The 14823-nt window shown below is 39.6% G+C and overlaps 1 protein-coding gene across 4 annotated transcripts in view; it reads right to left on the bottom strand.

Moving 5' to 3' along the window:
- The window catches only part of LOC136871676 (uncharacterized), a 55541-nt gene extending 44754 nt beyond the window's left edge, over positions 1–10787 (bottom strand). For 3 of the 4 annotated variants that reach the window (XM_067145172.2, XM_068227185.1, XM_067145173.2), the window contains exon 1: positions 10633–10786. In XM_067145172.2, coding sequence (XP_067001273.2) covers positions 10633–10642 — 10 coding nt within the window. In that variant the 5' untranslated portion in view covers positions 10643–10786. Of the gene's footprint in view, positions 1–10632 lie in introns of all 4 variants that reach the window. The other variant, XM_067145170.2, reaches the window with a different exon arrangement.
- Positions 10788–14823: the final 4036 nt, after the last annotated feature.

The raw sequence follows: 14823 nt of genomic DNA, 5'->3' as shown, positions 1-14823 counted from the left end.
GTATGGAATCTCCTCTGCATAGTACCACACATGTCAATAAGCGGCAACACCAGTTATTAGTGTATGTTTTACATATAGACATGAAGATTAAGGGAAATGTCTTTACAATGAAACTGTCACGATTCCATTGTGATGCTAAATACCTTGCATGTTACGAAGCATTGTTAGAAGATTCCTAAGTGAACATGACCGAACGGAGAGAAACTTTGGATGTGAAAATAGGAAACCACGGAAAACCATTTTCAAGGCTGCCGACAGTGGGGCTCGAACCCACTATCTCCCGATTACTGGATACTGGCCGCACTTAAGCGACTGCAGCTATCGAGCTCTGTATAATTCTAAGCAATCCATTGAAGAGATCAGAAGTTTCCTATCAAACATTTCCGGTGTTATTTCTCATCAATGACATGACGCTTACAAAGAGAAAGCGTGTCAGATGAGGTTACACGCCGTTCTCCTGTCCTGAGGATTATATGTCACACGATACTGTCAGGTCAAGGTATTCTCGATTAGCCTCTCACTGGATATTTTAAATTTCCGAAGGTTTCAGTTCCAGGTTGTTTGCCAGGCCATTGCAAGAACTACACACTGACGATACGACTGCTACATACAGCAGTGGCGTAACGTTAGGGCGTGCAATGAAGGTACGCCTGGGACTTACGGGGCCCGCATACGTCCTCAGAAAAAAAAACTTAAGTAAATGAATAAATAACTTTATTCGAATGTCACACTGCACGGGAAATATTACTTTTTAGAACGAGTCGATAGTTTGTTTTTACAATGGATAAGTACAGTATCTCTGGGATGTAGTAACACGAGCGGCACGCGCTCGCACAAATATCTGTTACTAAAGAAACAGTAAAAATCGGAACCAAATTTTCAAATTTTAAATCGAATTATTCTTCCTGTTGCAGTTTTTTCGGCAAAACTATAATTTTTTAAAACTTCTAATAACTACCTACAAAATGATACAAGCCAATAAACTCGTAACTCAGCCTCCTCAGCACCGAACGTGTCATTCATGGATATCACTGAAATAGTCTATGCCTTTGAATTGCAGAAAATACGCTGCATGATGTAGTTTATTTAGAATTAAATATGAGTAAAGCAAAGTTTTTAAAACGCAAATCGCTGTACTTTAATCCCTACAAAATAGAATTATAAAGAAATGATTTCATTTTGTAATCTTATAGCAAGTCCCTCGCATAAAATAGATTTATATTGCATTTTAGTATCTGCTTTAGGTCGATGACCTAGATGTTACGTCCCCTTAAACGACAAGCATCAGTATCTGCTGTACTTAAATTTGTGCGTGTTACTGATAGATTTTATTCCATTTGTTAAACAGAAAAAATTAATCTAAACTAGCTATTAGCAGGTAAGATTTCTTCCGTTTCACTTTCTCGCAATGAATCGACTGAATTTAGTCAAACTAGAATGAAGGAATGTTTCCAGCATTTTATCCTCCCCCCCCCCCCCCCGCCCCACACCCTGTGAGTGGGGGCTGTAGATGTATACACTGTATCGTCTGCCTGTCGTAAGATGCGACTAAAGGGGTTTTCTAGTGTATCCCAGCTTGGAAGTGTCAGTCAGTGACCACGGGGTGCGAGCCGAGACAGGCATCGCTTCCATTTTTGCCAGCCTCCTCGCTTTCATCTTTCCTATCTGATATCCTTTGGTAAACTCTTATCCTCTTCAAGGTGTTCTCTATTTGCGAGGTTTAGGGACGTCTCATTATCACGCCTCTTCCATTTTTTCTGATTGGAGCTTGGAGAGGATGGCTGCCCATCTGTACTTCCCCTCAAAACATACACCACCACCACCACCACCACCACCCCTTCTACTATGTTAACATACACAATTTGTAATCTCACTGAAGGTTTTAGATTCAATCTCTCTCATTCTGTAACAAACTAAGGTAAGTATGTGGAGGCATAGCAATATTAAAAGTCTTAAAATAAGCGTTCTGACAGCTAGCGCAGGAGTGGACCTACTGCAGCGCCATTGCGCCGTGTTGCCACAATCCTACACCCCCCCCCCCCCGCATCTCTCTGTAAAGAAGCCCTCACTGCACTAGCTATCAGAACTCTTCTTTTAATATTACGACTATACATACTGGTACTCTTACACTAAGGTGAAACGCTGGTAGTTTCACGATTGAAAAGGGTTAAAGAGCTAAAGATTTTTTCACATTTGCGATCTGAAAAAACTGGTTTCCTTATGAAAACTTAAGTTTTGATCTTAGCATTTCCTTCCCTAAGCCCTTCCGCAGCATCATGATTACACGATTTTGTGGTACAGGAGACTTATTTTCTTGTGCCAAGTGGTTGCTGAACTTTATGATGACTAAGTTTAGCGTATATTAACCTCGTAATTATGATTGTTTAAAAAGGGGATTGAGATCTGTGTTATCGGCCCCCGATTGTGTAAGATGAAATGATAGTTAAAATTTACTCATTGACCAGGCTAAAATAACCAGCGGATCTCATTCACAATGCCTTATTTCGATAAAACTATACAAATATAAACCAATTAAATTTAAATACACATTGTATTAGATTATGTATATCAATTGGACACTAACATTAAATTAACATTTTAATTTACAGTAAAATAAGAGTTTAAACATAAAATGTTCTATAAAAATAAACAGTCTACCGACTTATCATCTAGTAATTGCTTTACGTCGCACCGACACAGATAGGTCTTATGGCGAAGACTGGACGGGAAAGAGCTAGGAGTGGGAAGGAAGCGGCCGTGGCCTTAAGGTACAGCCCCAGCATTTGCCTGGTGTGAAAATGGGAAACCACGGAAAACTATTTTCAAGGCTGCCGACAGTGGGGTTCGAACCTACTATCTCCCGAATACTGGATACTGGCCGCACTTAAGCGACTGCAGCTACCGAGCTTGGTCTCGTAGAATGAGGGACATTTGAGTTCATAAAGATGTTCAAGATCAACTGGGCGCCGTAAGTACACGAGGGGATTAATCTCGTGATTCGAAGAGTAGATATAATGAAACTTGCAACGATCATTTGTTATGATTTGAAAACTGAGAAGAATCTGCAGTCAAGTGTGTGACTGTCGCACTAAAGGCTTCATTCCGTCTGGGTAACAAATGATTCACCACTGTGGGCGTATCGCATATCTCGAGTGTTCATTAAATCAGTTGTTTACCATTTTACTAATTACACATAATGAAGTCAAAAAGGAACTTAATGTTATTTGCTTTACGTCCCACTAACTACTCTTTACGATTTTCGGAGACGCTGAGCTGGTCGCGCAGGAGTTATTTTACGTGCCAGTAAATCTACCAACACGACGCTGACGTATTTGAGCACCTTCAAATACCACCGGACTGAGTCAGGATCGAACCTGCCTTAACTGAATATCATTGGGGCTGTTAGCACAAGGCTAATGTTTTGCTTGAAACAAACTTATCAATAAAAAAGGCAATTTATTAACCCTATTTCTTGAAACTAGTCTAGTTATGCTGCCCTATCCACACTAATGTATTCTACTTCTAGCATTTCCGTTGATTTTTAAAGAAAATTAAACCCTTTGGTGCAGTGAAACCGATCCATACATCCGTAACTTATTTCTAATAGCTTAACGTACATAAAATTTCTCACTAATGGAATCAAATCACAATCATTGACAGGTTAACGCAACGTAAACAATGGTGTGCGTAGGCTATATCCGCACGGTTAAAAGAGATTTGATAGAATCTGTGTATGTTCTTATACAACGAAACAAGTCAGTGTTTACGAGTGATATTTTGCCAGGTCTCGTATGTGTTATAATTACTATTTTGAGAGACTGAAAAGCCTTAACATTGTATTAACCGAGTCTGTACTGAGAACATATGCCGTCCAAACTTAAACTGTAGAATGAAAAGTGAGGACCATTGAAAGAGAATTAGAGGTACTCACATTCATCTTTCCTCAAAAATACTGTTTACTTGAAACTCTTCATGAATGTGGAGCACCTGGTCAACTACCTTTCTATTCTCGATACAAATACCAGTACATTTGCTCGGATTTATCAGTAGGCAGATGTCCTGAAAGGATCCGATTGCTGTAAGTGTTAGTTCAATAGCTGCCTCCTTACTGCTAATAATGAATATACACTTAATTTATAAATATAATTATACAATAATATAAAGAAAAATGAAAGATTTTCGAAGTCAATTTAGTTTCGGAAATTATTATTAATATTTAGTTCCACTAAACACTTTTATGGCTGAGAGAAAAGGCTTTCAAAACTACCGCTTCCGAACGTAAACTTAAAACAAAACAATGTGAAAATTAACCGATTGTATTTCATCTAGTGACCAATTACAGTCTCATTCAGTTTATAATTATGAATACTAATGAAATTCCGTCGATGTTTCAATTTAATTGACTCTACTTATATTAATGTATCGATAGTTTAATAGATCTTATTTGGATACAGGATATGGTGCCTAACTCAACGAAAGGTTGAATAACGATGGCTGGTTCTAACGCTGCTTGTGTAGCCCCTTCCTGAGCTCTTTTAGCGATCCACGACCAAGTCAATGACCTGAAGAATCTCAGTCACTGAATTAGACAGCTACGAGACCTCGCTATTCAAGGTTTCCTTTACTGGGCTTTAATTCAGAATCTCACACTTGCCAAATTAATACAATTGTTCAAGAGGGGATAGACTAAGCCAAGCTGAGTAGCTCAGGCGGCAGAGCGCTGGCCTTCTGAGTTCCAAGTTCGCAGTTTCGATCCTGGCTCAGTCCAGTGGTATTTGAAGGAGGTCAAATAAGTGAGCCTCGTGTCTGTAGACTTATTGACACATTACAGAACTCATGTGGGACAAAATTCCGGCACATCGTTATCGCCGATAGCCGTAAAAGTAGTTAGTGGACGTTAAACATTATTATTTAATCGAATAGTACTTCTACAGAGCACATTAAATCAATACTTCAATTCTTGCTCCATGCCTTCTCCGCCCACATTTGTTTCATCCGTTCTGATCTGAGTTTCCGGAGCTGTTCAATGTAATGTGGCAGGTTTTTTTCATCCCTGAAGATAAACGTATATATTTTTATAATTTTGACCCTAAATAACTTCCTATTATATGTATCCTTAATGTCAATGTTTGCTTCTTTGAGGCCATTTAATGTCTAAACCATGCTGGTCATACTTTAAGCTTTATAATTTCATCAACATTTGTTTTATCGGTGTGTCATTAATTCATTCCGTGCAAATATCCAAAAAACGGCAATCTTTTGCGCATGGTGTGTACTATTTTTTTCACATGTACGTCGATTTCATTCTTAGATCGTGGCCTGTTTTTTTCTGCTTCTGTTGTCCTTGGGCCTAGTGTGCTCATAACTAGTCTTACTACGTTCATGATTTTGTTGAACTCAGCTTTCCGCATTAGTTTTAGCTCCACCAACAGCCTGAGGTCTCACCACTGTATTGCAATGTATTTCTGGTGTTCCGTGATATATTATTTTCTTTTTGTATACATTTCTGGTGCTACGTTCATCACCTTTGCTCTTACCTCTAAGCTGTTATTATTATTATTATTATTATTATTATTATTATTAGACCATTCTTCTAAATATTTAAAGAAGTTGTACTTTATTTTGTTTTTTGATGATTTTATCAGGACAATCTTTGTTATAAATTCTGTGCTTGGGGAAAGACATTTACATTATAAATTAAATAGTTTTTATTATCATTAATCATATTTTTGAGGGGCATGTTTATAGAAACTAGTGTGCTCGACACTTTGTATACTAACAATATGACGCTTAACTCCGTACAAGTCGTCTGTTTCGATTCAAATGAACTCATCTGGTGTATTTCATTATGTAGTTTGTAAGTTTATTACCATCCGTACTCTGATTATTAATAGACACCATAAAAAACAGATTCTGTCTTCAAACCCTGGTCTGGTATAACCATACACATCCAAGCTGAAATGGTTGTAATTTATACATACCCAGCTTCCACCCAAGTCTTGTCTCATAGTTGCGGCAGTATGGAAGCTACTGAGGTGTGGTGCTGAGTAATAGACCACAGGATCATCTATATATATTTTAAAAAATTATGAAAACTAAAGTCAATCAGTCTGGCCATTCTATACGGTCGATTTCCTTCATTCTTTTTAAAAAAAAATGAAAGGTATTCAGGTACAGATTTGTCATCAGGTACTATACATCACTTAATTTCCGCCTTCCTCAAATTATTTGACTTTTTCAATTTTTTCTCCCTTTGAAGCAATCATATTTTTGGTTCTAATTGAGGTACGGATTTTGGTTTGGCCTAAAAACACTCAATGGATCAAGCTCTTTCATTTCAGCTCTGAACTATTCAAATTGGTTGATTCTGAGGAAAGTTATGATTGCACATTCAATTTGACGTCTCATTTCTTCAACATTTTTTCTCATTGAAGCAATCATATATTTCATTCTGATTGAGGTACGTAGTTCGTTTTGGTCTAAAAACACACAGTGGATCAAGCGCTTTCTTTTGAGGCAATAACTACTTAAATTGGTAGATTCTGAGAAAAGTTATGAGTACATTTGTCTCCATGACGAGATCTTCGAAGGACTTAACAGTTCGGCGCGTAGTGTTTTTCCAAGGAACTTAATTTAATTTCTTTGTGTGATGTATTTTCAAGTGTTTTGTTGACATAATATTACATTCTAGTACCACAGAAGATTATGTGCTTTATTTCATTAACTCGAAACTTTGCAAATACATCCGTGAGGATAGTAACGAACAACACCATACTTCGTACACTGAGGAGCCAGCGGGAAACTGCTAGTCTGGATGTTATAAAAAGGTAGCACTTTCTGGCCAAGTGAGGAAAGAAACGGTAAACTACTTCGCTCGTAGTCATACCTTCCATACCTCATTACAGTGCCGCTATCTGCTTTCTTTTTGGGTTCCCTATAACTGCATAACCTCTCTAAAGAACCAGAGAAGCAAGGAAATGCCATTTGGTCCTTGTTTCAATGACTGAAATCCTGTCATTCACCTCCCCGCGGTAGAGAGGGGGCAACGACTGCATATAAACATTTTATATGCAGGCGGCTAACGAATGAAGGGACCGATTATCTCCCAGTATAAGGAGATCCCCTATACCAAGTGCCAACAGTCTCTTTGAGAGTGGATGAGCGGGTATGGGTAAGGGCACTATTGTCCTGGGGACAAGAAATTGTTCCCAAAGACGGAGGAACCAGTCTGGTGAACGGCATTAGGATGCAGAAGGCAACGGGAAACCACTGCATTAAAGATCCAGAGAGATATTCCAATAAATTCACATGGCATGGCTGCAACGTGATCAGAGCTGGCCGTGTGGATCGTCTACCTCCGTTTGGAGACGTCTTAAGAAGAATAACTGCATAAACTTTGGTGGTACTATCTGAGGATCCAACCAGCCTTCGGGATTAACAGACTGCTAGGTTATATGGATGCTCCGTATGCCCATGCGTCACTCCTGAAGATTCAGCTTGAAATTACACATATATAGATGGTGGTCTATATTAATGGGTTCTTTTGTGGGCGTGGCGGTGGTCCAATCGAGTCTGACATTGCTACAACTTACTTGCGCCATGCTTCTCCCATTTATCCTAGCCTATCGCCCTACACAAGGTCAACACTTTCCTTCCAAAGTCTTCCCATCAACATTTCCTTTCTTCTACCAATACCTTCATGCGTTTGATAGCTGACATTTCTCTATCACCTGAACGTTTTCGGTGCTAGGATAGGGAAGGGCAAAAATAGGTGTGAAAATGAGGACAAATTTTTTAGGGCTGCCGGATGTCCCTTGTCGCCAACGCTATAATATTGAGAGATTCAATCACTATTGCTTTTTCCTTCGTTGGTAGGTAGTGTGGTGTGGACGTTTTCTCAATCTGAAAAGGGGAGTGTTGAGAAACACAAACACCCGGCCCCCGAGCCAGAAGAATTAAGACGCAATTAAAATCCCCAAGGAGTCTTAACACCACTCGGTGCCTTGTTTCTGCATATTATGAAACCAAGCATTACATAGTTTCGGGACTAGTTTCTATATTTACTCCACTAGTACACCCCATTATTATAATTATACTATCGAATGTAAGATTACAGCAACATGAATCGTGCCTTGTTTTAATGGGGCACCGATATTTCTCTTATGTTAAGATGACACTTAATACAATGTCATTTGTTTTCCGGTTTTACTAGTAGTGTTACGGATTTCAGTATCGACTAGAGGCTGGCGTATTTGAGAATCTTCAAATACCATCGACTCGCCAAACTTGGGCTCAAAGCTAGAGCTGTTAAGGTCTGGGCTACTCGGCCCCCTTCAAAACAGCAATAGTTTTTTATGGGAGTGCGTTGAAGGGAGGCGAGACACTCCAGAGAAAAGTTTCTCCTTTAAAAAGCAACAGGACAGTTAAGAAAAAAAGGGCGGGGGCTTCCAGTCGCGATATTTTAATTACCTACCAAGTTAGGTGAGCAGTTCGGCCCGTGTGGGTGTTTGGTTCCATTCGAACCCCACTGTCGGCAGCTATGAATATGGTTTCCCATTTTTCACACCCGTACCTCAATCAAAGCCACTGTCTCTCCCTTTTCAGTCCTCACCTTGTCCTATCCCATCGTCGCCTTAAGACCTGTCCGGGTGCGACGTAAAAACCATAGAGAAAATGCGCAATTTAAACCATTTCGTAAGCACCTGCTCCTTGTCATTCCACTACTCGCTGTCCCCCTCCCGTAGATTATGCAACGAAGCATTACATAGTTTCGAGAATATAATACTAGTTCGTTTATTCACTCTAGTAGTACGCCCCATTCCCTTTGCCATTAGCCGTGCCATATTAGGTTCTAAGGCGTATCCTGGAACAGTCCAACTACTCTTTTTTGTTCGCGTGAGAGGAGGCTATATTGGCGCCAGTTGAGTTTCAACTTGCAATTTAATGTACTTCCGCCAGAGCTGCCGCATGAACTTTGGCTTGTCAACTTGAGTTAAATGCATGGCGCGTGGTATTCCGAGAAATTTTACACTGGATTGTCTCTGTTGTTAGGCACAAGTTATTTACATACCTTACTGCAAGCTGGGTAGGAACGAAATATGTTTAATAGGCGAGAATGGTGCATCTCTCTAAGATTTCATTCTCCCTTTGTTTTTTTAGTTCTTTAACTTCGGACAGTAAGCAAGCTTTTAAGTTTTTTACGAGACTTAATATCATAACCACATGACATTGTTTTTCATGGAATTCGAATCACGGTGACGTATCGTCATTTCAAATTCGCACATGGGTAAGTAAGAAAACTCCGAAATTAGGATATAGGCATTCCTGAAACACCATAAATGTGTATTGAAAAACTTGCTTGATTAATATGAGCCCATGACTTTCTGAAGAAGGGGCGTTGAAAATAATGCACCATAATTTGTGGAGTCCTGAGAATACATTTTAAGTCCAACAAAAACAGACGATATAATAAAATAGTTTACTTCAATTAAAAGAAAGGAAATACTGTATAATATGAAGCATAAAATGTGATTATTTGATTTAACGGGCTTAAGAGTTCAGCGGTTCTGAATTTTTACGTATTTTCTTCAGCGTGAGCAGTGTACGATATTAAACCAGAGATTAAAATCCTAGTATAAAATAATTCATATTAAAATTACAAAATCATGGTCTAACAAGCTATAATTTATGATTACCGTTTCAGGTGCATCATATGGAGGTCATTGCCCTCAAGGTATAACAGTTACCTATTACGCTACGCAACGGTTAAGGTACCAGCTGAACTTACCCGTTAGCATTGCTATAAAATACTCATAATATATGAGAAATTAAAAACTACAACAATATATATTGATAAAATAAGACAAAACACACCGCTTAAATATCTTATTTTTCTTTGAAAGTGCAGGCGAATTCAGAAGGGGGATGGGGGAGAAGCTGCACTGCTTATCCAAAAGATCAAGAATAGAGAAACAGATTCTTAATATATTTTACGATTTAGAAAATGTATCCAATATATTTTAAGTGAATAAAATTATCTGATATACTTCGAAATAAGTACAAGCAATCTAACTCTAACAAGTGTTTCATTGAAGTTTCCACATTTATACAAAGTGATGAAGGTGTATTTCTGGATACAAGCAATCTACTTTAATTCACCTTTCTTGGCCGTTTCCTAGCTTTTGTATGTGTGCCGGTATTCGACTCATACCGGCCCACTTTAACCTTTATCGTGCGGGCAATATGCGCATGAAATTTCAATGAAACAGCCAATATTTGTAAATAAACTCAAATGAAACAATCGTGGACAAGGAATTTCGTGAAGACGAGCAGTCCCCATTAATGCTCTGACAAATAAGAATGGTAATACGAAAGGCCACACCCATTTACTCACGATGATTTCCACATAACTGGCACATAAAATTTTTTTCGTCTTAACATAGTATAAGTCATTAAATAATTTTCTGCATCTTTCCTTACAGGACTCACGGTACTAAACTTAGTTTCGAAGTAGGCGTGTCGGCCAACGTTGACAGTCGGCAATAGCCGCCTCTTTCACAACACAAATTGTATTCACACACATGGTAAGCTCACACCAGAACAATATTATTAATCAAAGCTATGTTTACTCACCAAGAGCCATGCTGTATGAATATACTGCAGTAGATACACAAAGTCAAAAGAGAACGTCGCTTGTATGATGCAAACTAACTCCAGGACACGACTGAGGAAGAAGCTTTATAGAGCTCTTGCTAGTGTTGGACGGCTGCCCGAACGCATGCGCACCAGCGTTCAATTTCTGCAATGTTGGTGGCCAGCGGAAGACTTGCTGCAGTGACTCACCCAACAGGTGACGCAGTAATATGCATATGGTTCACAATTTTGGCCACCTGTATGACGTATTATTACGTGGGGATTAGTGAGGATTGACCCGCAGACTAGCGTCCAATCGGAACTGAACACGTCAGGGACCAGACAGACTACCAAAGCCGCGCCTGTTAATGCGTCAAGACTGTCATGTCCATGGTTTGGTAAAATTAGGCTTCTCAGTCCGAGGCACTTCGACATAGCCCGCTGTTGCTTTCTATGCCTCACTATTGCACCAGCACTGCTCCATGACTGAATGGTTAGCAAGTGGCCCTTGGTCTAAGGGGTCCCGGGATTGATTCCCGATCGGATCGGATATTTTAACTTCCATTAGTTAATTCCTAGGTTCTGGGGCTGGGTGTTTGTGACGTCTTCAACATTATATTTCATCTTAGGTAGAGTCCCATCCTGACAGACACGCAGGTCGCCTGTACGGCGTCAACTCGAAAGTCCTGCACCAGGCCTCCCCGGTGTCACATGCCATTATTTTATACACCATATGATACGGTCTCGCCTGCAAGAAACAAAATCCCCCCCCCCCTCAAAGAACTTGTATAAAGTCTATTCTTCTTCTACCCCTTTTCCAAAAACTTGTGGGGTCACGGGTGCTAACTGTGGAACACATGTGGATTTGGCCCTGTTTTACGGCCGGATGCCCTTCTTATCGCCAACCTTATGTGGAGGGATGTAATCACTATTGCGTGTTTCTGTGGTGGTTGGTAGTGTGAATATGAAGAGGATAGTTTTGGGACAGACACAAACAAACGTTCTCGAACAGAAGGATTAATTACACGCGATTAAAATCCCTGACCCGGCCGGAATCGAACGCGGAAACCTCTGAACCGAAGGCCTCAACGCTGACTATTCAGCCAAGGAGTGGGACAAATTGCATAAAATCTATTAATAACGTATACATTTAACTACAGCAGATACTTAAATATAATATATATCCTTTTAATACATATAAAGGACACATTATAATATAACAAAACGAATCAATTTATAAACGGATCTTACTTTGAAAGATGAATGGTTTGTACGGATTGAAATGACAATGCCAAAAATATTTTTATTTATTTAATCCGTATAACCTCCAGGGTTAGTTTTTCCCCGGATTCGGCGACGGATCCGACCTCTACCGCCTCCAAGGCAGTGTCCAGGAGCGTGAGACATTTATTCGAGGATACAACTGAGGAGGACCAGTATCTCGCCCAGGCGGCCTCATCTGTTATGCTGAACAAGGGCCTTGTGAGGGACAGGAAGATTGGAAGGGATAGGCAAGGAAGAGGGAAGGAAACTGCCGTGGTACCATCCCGGCATTTGCCTGGAGGAAACGTGGGAAACCACGGAAAACCACTTCGAGGACACCTGAGGTGGGAATCGAACCCTCTTCTACTCAGTTGACCTCGCGATGCTGAGTGGCTCCCGTCCACTTTTCAAATTTCGTGGCAGAGCCGGGAACCGAACCCGGGCCTCCGAGGAAGGCAGCTAATCACACTAACCGCTACACCACAGAGGCGTACGTTGTCTTCTTATTAATATTGCTACTGTTTTATTATTACTAGCAAATTACCCGTGCTTCGCTACGGTATTCTACATTGTATACGGATATCGAAGTAAATTACTGTACATGCAGTGAATAACGTTTTTTAAAAGTTGCATGTCTCTTAGCGTTATCCGAGAAACAGCATGGGGATGTCCCCATACGTTGTTTCCAATGTAAAGTGTAAATTGCGGAGTTGTGATGATAACGACAGGCTCACTTGACTACTGCCATTCACAATTGAGTTGAGAAGTTCACATTATAATGGTAGGCCCCATTGCCTAATGCGGGGTCACAATCGATTTGGAAATATTTCGTTACAATCGCAGACCCCCTTTCCTACTTCCAGACAGATTACAGTTGAGGAGTTTTTATTATAATGGCGGGCAACTTACGTACTGCCAGTCAACATTGAGTTGTGCTGTTATCATTATAATGACAGACCCCTTTTCCTAATGTCGGCCAACTTACTGCCAATCACACCGAAATGCTGAGTTTCCATTAAAATAGCAGGCAACTATGCCTAATGCCAGTCACATTTTAGATGGGTACATTTGTTCATAATGGCGGGCACCCTTGCCCACAGCCAAACACAATCGGGTAGGGGAGTTTTGAACAAAATTGCACGCTCCTTGCCTTCTGCAAGTGAAATCGAGAAGGAAATTATTGTTTAAAATGGTGGGCCCTCCTTACTAATGGGGGCTAGAGGCACCTGTTTGTGTTGAACTTTTTGCATAATTTCGTCATTTTTTAACAGTTATTTCGGTATATTTATAGCTATTTTTAATTTATTTCGTCAATAATTTCGCTAAATTTTATTTCCACTTTTCAGCAATAAGAGGTAAACCAATAACTTAGTTGATAGCATATTGCAGTATAACAACGTTGTATTTTTGCATAAGTAGGCTATATGAATACATGAGTTATGTTACTGCTTAAAACACATACATTATACCAAAACAAGGAAGTTTGAAAAAAATGTATCAGCTGTCACTTTATGAAGTAGGGCTTAGCCTAAGTATATAATTTACATATCAGTCTGAAAAAGACAGAGATACCATGAGTTCCATAGTACTGGGAATCAGAGCTGTTCTCCTGTCAGACATTACATTACAATACGTTGAGAATGCCCTTTGACTATCAACATTACTACCTGGGATCCATAAAGCCTTCACTGCAGCTTCCAGAAAATGCTCATATTCTGGTTTCAGGGAAAGAAAAATGGCAATCACATCAATATATCTGCCTGCTCTACATGAACTAGTAACTAGGTCCCTAAACACTGTGTATGGTTGAAGGTATTCTGACGTTGACGTTGACATTTCTCGTAGGATTTGCTTTAATAGACGAGAGAGTTCATCATTTTATAAATAACCTTCCATTATGCTTCTTGGATCAAAAAGTTTACTGAGAGAAGAAATGATAAACTTTCCTGTGTCATACTGTATTGAGTAGTTCAGCTTTTTCAGGCTTGTTCTATCTACAGATTGAAACAATGATGTTAAATGCGCCCGCATTTGCTTGGGTAGTTTGGAAAGTTTATCCGAGGTTGTCTCAAAAAGAATGCGTCCTATAGTATTTTAAAGCCCTTTGAAAGATCACTAAGTTTAGATTTAAGTATATGAATTAACGGCATGTTGGAACTCTCTAATGTGAGCAGCAAGTTACAACATTTTGAACAATGCTCAACAAGAAAAATAGCTAGGTAATGAATTTTTACTTCAGTTGGGATCAAGGCTTTAAAATAGTTAACAGCAACACTCTTGTCTTCAATAGTTTCAACAAAGTCTACTACATCATGAAGATATTCTCCAAGATTCTCAGCACTTTTAAACCCTGAATTCCACCTGGTGATCACAGAAATAGGGAAGAGTAGCTTTAGTGGATTCGTCTTCATATTTCTGATTCAAGAATCTCTTTCGTGTATTAAGGGAGATATGTTTTGCCTGTTCAAATCACTAAGTTCCACGGCCCACACACTGCCCACCAAATTCAGTTTATGAGTGCAGCACTGCGTGTGTACCAACCCTTCCGAAATTAGAACCCTAATTGCATTTATACACTTGCCCATGTAACGTGCTGAATCTGAAGTTATAGAAACTACATTCTGGTACTGAATTTCAAGTTTGTGAATTACACTCATAATTGTGAACATTCTGTAGCAATAGCATTTGCAATAACTTGAACTCCCCCTACAAATAACTGTACTGTCACCAGAACCAAGCACTGTTATCAGAACCATAAATACACATTGGCCTTTTTTTAAATCATCGTTTCATCACAAAGAATTGAAACTATCATCTCTCACAGCTTCTTTTAATCTTTCCTCCTCCTCTTTGATGATTCGAGGTACAGAACATTCCCTCAGTCTTCCAGCCGTGGGCAAGTCTCCAGCACCTTAAAAAAAATCAATA

The sequence above is a fragment of the Anabrus simplex genome, chromosome 4, assembly GCF_040414725.1.
Source record: "Anabrus simplex isolate iqAnaSimp1 chromosome 4, ASM4041472v1, whole genome shotgun sequence".
Lineage (NCBI taxonomy): Eukaryota > Metazoa > Arthropoda > Insecta > Orthoptera > Tettigoniidae > Anabrus > Anabrus simplex.
Note: the sequence above shows the minus strand (reverse complement) of the source record. Positions and strands in the feature narration are given on the sequence as shown.